The following is a 7397-nucleotide window of genomic DNA, read 5'->3' as shown; positions in this document are numbered from 1 at the left end:
CAGTATAGACTAGAATCTCCACAAAGCGATCTGCGAACGTGTCAGTGATGCGTGCCGTGAACAGGAGCGCGCAATACATACTCTTGGAAGATCTTGTCCAGTGCTCGGGCTTCGGCTGGCCCGGGGGCAAAGGGTTGCAAACGTCAAACGGAAGCTTGAAGTCTCGGCCGTTGATCAACGTCCTCAGTCCATTGAACATGGGCAAAGGCAGTGCCTTGTTCACGCGCCCAGACGCGGCCAGCTCCGGGATTTGTGCGAGTTTCTTCTTCTCCGCGAGGCCCAGACCCTCGTTCAGGTCAAGCGGCGTGTCCTGACCAGCATACAGGCCCTTGGCGAGCCAGCGCTTGACACGCCGTCCCTTGCGCGTATGAAGCTCTAGCGTCTCCTCACTCTTTTCGCCGTCCTTCTTTGTCTCGTCCACCTTGGCCTTCTCTACTTCCGAGGGCGCCTTCGTCTTAGCCTTCTTCCGGGCAGGGCCATTTTCAAGCTCTTCGGGAGTAACCAGCTTGCCATTGGCCCAAATGGTGTGGAAAACAGGCTTCGTTTCTACTTTGGCAAACTCGTTCGTATCTCTGAGGCGGAGAAGTTCTCTGGAGACCTTGCCAATGCCCTGTTCAAAGGCCTTGCGCCCGCGCTTGCCGAGAGAGGTCGCTTTGGATGTAAGGACATCGACCTTGGCCGGGGCGTCGCGCGCTGAGGCTCGAGTCGTGCGAGGAGTGCCGGGCTTCTCCTGAGCCAACTTGCCAGGGGTCTTGAGGCCTTGCATAGACCATTGCAGATTCAGCGCGTCAATGCCGTCGCGTACGAGAGGGTCAGAGGAGCGCGGCGTGGTAGAGAGAGCGTCTCCGAGGCTGGCTCGCTTTCTGCGGCCATTTCCCTTTGCGGCGGTGCCGCTCAATTGGGAGAGGTTATAGACGGGATTGCTGACGCGTGCCCTCCGAGCACGCCCGGCTGCGGGGGGCTCTTGGGCGGTCGATGGCGCGTCAATCTGAGGCGTGTCATGGGGTGTGGCAGAGGCCTCAGGCTGAGGCTCCGTGGCGACAATGACGGTCGCTTGAATCTCGGGTACAGGTGTAGTCTCGACCTTGATGCCCTCGGAGGTTATAGATATGTTGTCGGAGAAGTTGGTAGGTGGTGTTGAGCTGAGAGACGCGACATGCGAGGAGGATTCGAGGCCGAGGGCCGCAGCGCCAAGGCTGCTCTGGCTCGACGGCGAGAGAGACATGGCGAGGCGATTCGCGCGACGCTACAAGCCGACGCGTTATGTGGAGTTGGTGGAGGCCAGGGAAGTTGGGCGCGCCTCGTGAGACGATTTCGACGCGTAAATAGTGCTATGCTCGGCAAATGGGGGTTGAGGGGCTGTCAAAGAAGACGCGAAATGGAAAAGGAGAAAAGACGTGTGGTCGCAAGCTCAAGAGGAGAGAAAGATATGTGAGATTCGATCTAGTGCAGGAAAGAGATCGACGAAGGATTGGTACTGCAGGAGAAATGCGAAAGGTTGCGTGCTGATGGTGACAGAGATGTGAGGGAGGAGAGAGGGAGGTGTGGAAAGTAAGGTCGGTCGCCTGCACGCCGGCGCGTGTATGGCAGGAGGAGGAGGAGTAGTAGTAAGGTAGGTAGTAACAGTAGCGCAGCGTGGCGGAGGAGGAATTGGAGGCGATGTACCCAAGTACCTACCTACCTGCCAAAACGTCTGGCAGGGAAGGTGGAGGCAGGTGCAGGTGCAAGTGGAGGCGGAGGCGCGGTCCAAGTGCTGGGAAATGCCAGAGGGGGAAGGGGAGGAGGATGGAAGGAAGGAACAAACCAACACAAGCTCCAGGGTCGGTCCTGGACTCCTCCCTAAGGGTAGGTCCGTTCAGGAGGTCCGTTCAGGAGACGGAGAACGGAAAGCCCCGCAGCAGTGGTCGTATCGCCTTGAGAGCCCGCAACTTCCAAGGTGATCAATCCCCTGTTGACGAAAACTACTTAAGGCCGGGCAGGTCAGGGGGGTGGCGGCGGCGGGGGGCGATTCCAGAGGACAGACGGGATTGTCACCAGCGTGAGTACGCACACAGCTGTGGCCTTGCAGTTGCCGTCGTTGCTGTCCTTTGTCGTTGCACAATCTTCCAAGCGCAGCGCGGCTAAAGAAATGTGTGCGCGTCCAAAGTCGAATCGTCTTGCTACTGGCTTTGGACCATGTACTGTGGTCGAGACCGGGCCGTCGAAGGAAGGACGCCACTAATCCAAGCCGAACAGAGCTGCGCTGCGCTGAGCTGAGCGAGTGTGCTCTTGTGCTGAGGAATGGGGGTAAGGTGTGAGATGAAGGAGAAAGCATGGGAAATTGATCGGAGCGGCTGGATGGGGTTTGGTAGGTCAGGCAAGGTAAGTATGAGCGCGCGATTCACGTGCACCTCGTCAGCTTCTTGTCTCTGCCGTTCCCCCTCCTCTCCCCAGGGAAGGCAACACTGTCGTCAGTATTAAGGCTAAGGAGCGCGTGCCGTCATTGGATGTGCGAACGGCGTTGAAGTAACGCCGGCCCAGTACATGAGTATAAGGCTCGGAACGAGAGGTGCGAAATCCAAGGGCAACAGGTTGACAGCGCAAGCAAGGCCCATGCGATGCGTCCACTGCAGGAACGATCAGCGGGACTGACTTTGAGGAGGTTCAGGTCATCAAGGCCACACCTCTGGCTGCCTTGCGCCCCGCAAGTTCAAGGCCGCAGTTTCGAGGCCCGACGTCCTGGTCAGATACCACCTCCTCAACGCCCCGAGTACGACGCCGTGCTCAGAATGGGCGCTATCCACACGACGCCGACTCGGTCTTTGGGCTCATACCAGTTCTGTGTCCTTGTTCTCTTTCGCTCGCCTCTCTCCACTACGGCTGACGAGCTGAGGCGCGACGGCGGCCGCCCAACCCTGGGCTTGGCACTTCCAGCCTCTGATGATCCTCAGAGGACACAAAGGCCCTCGTGAGCCCTCGGCGTGCCATTCAAGGTCGCACTTGAGTGCACAGCACGTCAATTCGACCTGTTCATCCTTGACCCATCACGCGACAACATGAAGCCAGCCTGTGGCCGCCAACATTTAGCGGCGGTGGCATTGAGAAGGTTGCCGCCTTGGAAGGGCGAGGCTGCCAGGTTCCTCCAAGTCTCGTTCCAGGTGTGCTCTCTGCTAGAACTGATGCTGCTGCGTGTCGGCCAATCTCTGGCTTTCGCTCATCGGCCTCCTAACCCCAGCTTTCCTCGCGACAAAAACAACAATCTTTCTCGCGCCAAAAGACCCATGTACTGCTTGCTACCTTGCCTTGAGATGCCACGCGATCCCACCCAGACAGAAATTCCATCCTTTCACGTCGTGCGATCCCTTGGTCTTGACACGTTGAAACCTCGCAAGCATGGATGCAAGGAAGAAATTCTGATTCATGTTTCCTGCCTAGAGTAACACTGTCTATGTACTTCATGCGTCGAAGACCGCCATCTACTCTGCTTGCTTGAGTACGGAAGCGGCCGAAGCTCTGAATCACGAGTATGGCAGCAGCAGAAAGGAGGTAACACAAATTGTGAAGCGGCGACGTAATAAAGACCACGTGTCCATGGCCTTAACTCAAACCTAAGGACTGTCAGAAGCCACCGCAGTGGCTGTGTGCGCAGTCAGCTCCTTAGCCTTCGCCTGGGCCCCTTTGCGAGCAGGTGGTACAATCACCCTGACGCTTTTAACATCTTCTTCTGCGATGTTCTCATTTGAGATTTCAGTGAGGAGAAACTGAACAGTTCGGCCATCATGCACACTGCTAGTGTTTCCGCCGAACTCTGTTGGAAGAGAGAAGCCGTAACGCTGACGGTCTGCTGGATCCGGGAATAGCTTAAGAAGAACGTCCTTACGCTTGAGAGAGGATTTGAACTCGACTCTACCAAGGCTGAGCAGCTTAGGACGCAAAAGCTCAGGAACCAAAGTATTCAGCAACTTGATGCGAAACGTGTTGACATGGCCCAGTCGCACGAAATGATGGTAGGCCAGGAGTTCAGGATAGTTGGCCTGGAAGATGTCGATTGTCTCGGCGATCGCATCTTTGATCTTAGGGTACACGGCAAATGGGTTCGACCCGGCACAGTCGTGGACTTGGATGATGCGATATGGGTCTGGGCCGATTTCGGGCATTGGGGCTGGTGCGTTTGAAAGGTCCAGCTCTCGGACAGCCAGCTCCATGAGGGCAATCCGGAAGTCGAGAAATCTGGAAGGAGTCAACAAACATCCACAGCGACAATGGAACAATCCTGAAGCAAGACGCGAGGTACAGAACACGATAGTACTTACTCGGCAATGTCTCCAAAGGTTGCTTGGACGTCCCTGATGACACCATAGAGATTCCACATGAAGACGACCCGGCCGCCACCCTCGTCAGTACGGTGTCGAGAAACAAATCCCATCTCGCCGAACTTCTTGGGATCGAACATCTTCGTGAGCTTGCCGGATGGATCATTAAACTTCCTCCACTTCAGAGCTTGAGTGAAGTGCTCAAGTGCCATGTCAACATTGTCGTCGGCGACACGAAGAAACTTCTTGAGCACGATGCTAGCTGTAGTGTTGCGCTGTCTGGTATTGACGTTGGCGAAGGAAATACCCTACATCTCGCTGTGGCCTACTTCGTAGACAACTCTGGGAATGCCGATATACATGCGGGAGAGGGGTGAGTTGTCAGTCGAGGACACAGCCTGTGAGGTCGACTTTGCCTTCCTGAGCAAGGACATGGCGTCGGCTTCGTGTGACCTGAGGTCGAGTCTGTCTTGTTGTATAGTCTTACTGATGTGGTTGTGTAATGAGGTTCGCCAGAAGAGCTGAAAACACACACTTGTCCTTTATCTTGTGCAAGCGAGGCAAGGACTGCTATTTGCGATCAAGAATGGACGACAAATACAACAATGCGCACCAATACTGCTTATGCGTGTAGCAGTAAGAAGCACGGGGTTGGGAGGACATATGCGAGACCAGGCTGCGAGAGTTGAATCGTAGCCTGATCCCGGCCAAACATGGCCATGTCAAGAAGAGCCGAGATGGACGCCTGCGGGAGCAACTGCGACTCTCACAAACGCCTTCCAGACCGATTGCCATCCTTTGCAGGCTCCCTACGTCGTTTGTCGAAAGGTGGAGCACCTAGTGACATGGTCCCTTGTCGCAGCGCATTGCATTGAACAGGCGCATGCGTCATCAACCAAAGGTCAAGACAGCGGGCTTTCAAGCAATAAGATCCTTACTACTTTTCCCTGTGGTATTCGTGTGCATCTGTAGTGGCATGAATGTTGCGACTACGGGAATGGAAGAACAGTGGAGGATTAGGGGGGCCAGGAGGGGTCCAGGGGGGGGATGGGGTGTACTGTTACCACATCGAGTTAGGATCAGAATCAGTCCGGTCCATGTTCCCGGGCTTCAGAACGCCAGCTAGGGCAGCGCCCCCCCCCCCTGTTGACCTCGTGCGGGCTCCAGTGCCATGCTGCCTGCCGACCCGCTGACCCGCTGTGACGCGACGGAAGCTTCCGAGCGGCCCAGCGCCCATCGTTCCTGCAGAACATTGTCAGATTGGATTGGGCAGGCGACACTCAGCGGCCCGCGCTCTGCCACCAGAACCAGGGCGTTGGGGCCAACGAAAAAAGGGGAAGAGGGGGAAGGGGACTAGGCAAGGCCGAAAGGACACAACTCCAACTGCTGACATAAGGAAATGCTCTTGCCTCTTTCAGCCTCAACTCCACTACTTGCCATCACAGACCTTAGTTCAACCTCGTGCAGTTGAAGTTAGCCACAGAACCATGTTAATCCTGCCAGCACTTTCATCGAAGTCAAATGAACCAAATTCTCATTGTTGTTTCGGGAAGTCTTGCTCATCTCCGACGGCAGAGTAATCCAAACTGCCGCCTGGTCCGGACCTCCCGATTTGGCATTATGCTGCTGTTCTCGCAAGCCCAAAGATGCTCACGCTGAGCTATCGACAATCCCATTCTTCATGCATACCCACTCCCGCCTACGCAAAGCGACAGTGACCAACTAAACAGACCACGTCCTCGCATAGTCTTTAATGCGTCTGGCTCGGTCATCTGCTTCTTCATGGCTGCCACACACAACAAGCTGCCTCTGTCTATGCCCAGCCCAATCTTTCTGGTTGTCGTGCGAACCCGAAACAAACTGCGCTTCCGAGAGGCTGCGGTCCCAAGTGGTATCAGCCGTCAAGTGCACGGCGAATTATCTGCTCAATGGCCATAATCTCAGCACGGGCGCAGGCGCCCAGAGTCATCTGGTCGGTCAAAGCGCCGAAGGGACGCTGGATTTCGGCCCACATGTAGCCAAAGTATCCATCAGTGTAGCCAGCTAAGCGCTCCAGCTCAGCTCGGTGGCCTATGGGGAGGGCGGCGACGGTGCGGTTCGTCTCCTCACGAATAAGAGCAATGTACCACTGGTTACTCGTTAATCACTTGTCTTGTCCAGCCGTGCTTGCCAGAACGAAACACGACTTACCTCGAGCATGTCCAGCGGCACGTCAGGCTTCGGGCTCAGTGCGTAGAGATGGCACCAAGAATCAGCAAAGCGAGGTTGCCCGTGCGATCGTGACTGCATGGAGTCCATCTCGACAATGTAGGCAATGTCATCCTTCTGAAGAGGGGTAAACCCCGCGCAGGTCATGGCGCTGAGCACCAGCCGTTTCAGCAGCTGCGATGTAAGATTCACCTCGTCGACATGGTTGCGGACCTTAAAGAACAAGATGCGCACGAGTTCCACAGTAGCTCGATGGATGGCCGCGCGCTGGCGCACCGTGATGAAGTCGTGGCAGTCCCAAGGAAGCTTCTTCAGCGTGCTGATGAGGCACTCGAACGCTCGCTGAGGGCATTCCTTGGCGAAGGGAGACTGGATCTGGTCAGTGAGATGCACCACAAACAAAGGACTGCTCCTGACTTACTCTATTGGGCATCTCGACATGCTTGACGAGCATGATCATCTCCTCCTCTGTCACAAAGCCCGTGAACTGACCATAGGGAGCACCATCTTTGCGGCGGCCTGTCATGTACGGATGAATGCCCTCCCAGCGAAGTCCGGAAGCAAAAGGAAACAGGTCCTTCATGAGAGAACTCTGGCTTGACAGCTCAACGCTGATCGGGCGGTCTCCCAGGCGACCTACCTTTCCCTTGCTAAAGTTCAGAACGAAGCGATCGACAGCAGAAACGGCATCGGCCATGGTCTGAAATTCGACATAGGCGTCGTTAGTCTTGCTCGAAACCCTGTCCATGATAATATGCACAGGCTCTTCAAAGTCGTTGAGAATTTTTGAATTGCGGCCAAGGAAGGCAATGACTTCGGCACGAGTGGTAATAAAGGGAATCTGTAAGACGCATTAGGGAAACTTTCTAGTGAGAGGTCAGTGACATTTGACTTTAC

The 7397-nt window shown here is 55.6% G+C and overlaps 3 protein-coding genes across 3 annotated transcripts in view; all 3 read right to left on the bottom strand.

Moving 5' to 3' along the window:
• VDBG_01967 (conserved hypothetical protein) overlaps positions 1-1225 on the bottom strand; it is a gene marked incomplete at both ends in the record, with an annotated part of 2640 nt that extends 1415 nt beyond the window's left edge. The window contains one exon of the mRNA XM_003007733.1: positions 11-1225. Within this exon, the coding sequence (XP_003007779.1) occupies positions 11-1225 (1215 nt within the window). The remainder of the gene's footprint in view (positions 1-10) is intronic.
• A 2362-nt stretch (positions 1226-3587) lies between these two features.
• Positions 3588-4726, bottom strand: VDBG_01966 (CRAL/TRIO domain-containing protein; the record flags this gene model as incomplete). Its single annotated transcript, XM_003007732.1, has 3 exons — positions 3588-4209; positions 4293-4550; positions 4605-4726. The coding sequence occupies 3 exons, from the start codon at positions 4724-4726 to the stop codon at positions 3588-3590; spliced, it is 1002 nt and encodes a 333-aa protein (XP_003007778.1).
• A 1460-nt stretch (positions 4727-6186) lies between these two features.
• Positions 6187-7397, bottom strand: part of VDBG_01965 (conserved hypothetical protein) — a gene marked incomplete at both ends in the record, with an annotated part of 2620 nt that continues 1409 nt past the window's right edge. The window contains 3 exons of the mRNA XM_003007731.1: positions 6187-6420; positions 6483-6869; positions 6922-7341. Of these exons, the coding sequence (XP_003007777.1) occupies positions 6187-6420; positions 6483-6869; positions 6922-7341 (1041 nt within the window). The remainder of the gene's footprint in view (positions 6421-6482; positions 6870-6921; positions 7342-7397) is intronic.

Source organism: Verticillium alfalfae, genomic scaffold (genome assembly GCF_000150825.1).
Source record: "Verticillium alfalfae VaMs.102 supercont1.2 genomic scaffold, whole genome shotgun sequence".
Lineage (NCBI taxonomy): Eukaryota > Fungi > Ascomycota > Sordariomycetes > Glomerellales > Plectosphaerellaceae > Verticillium > Verticillium alfalfae.
This window is presented reverse-complemented; position numbering and strand designations above follow the sequence as displayed.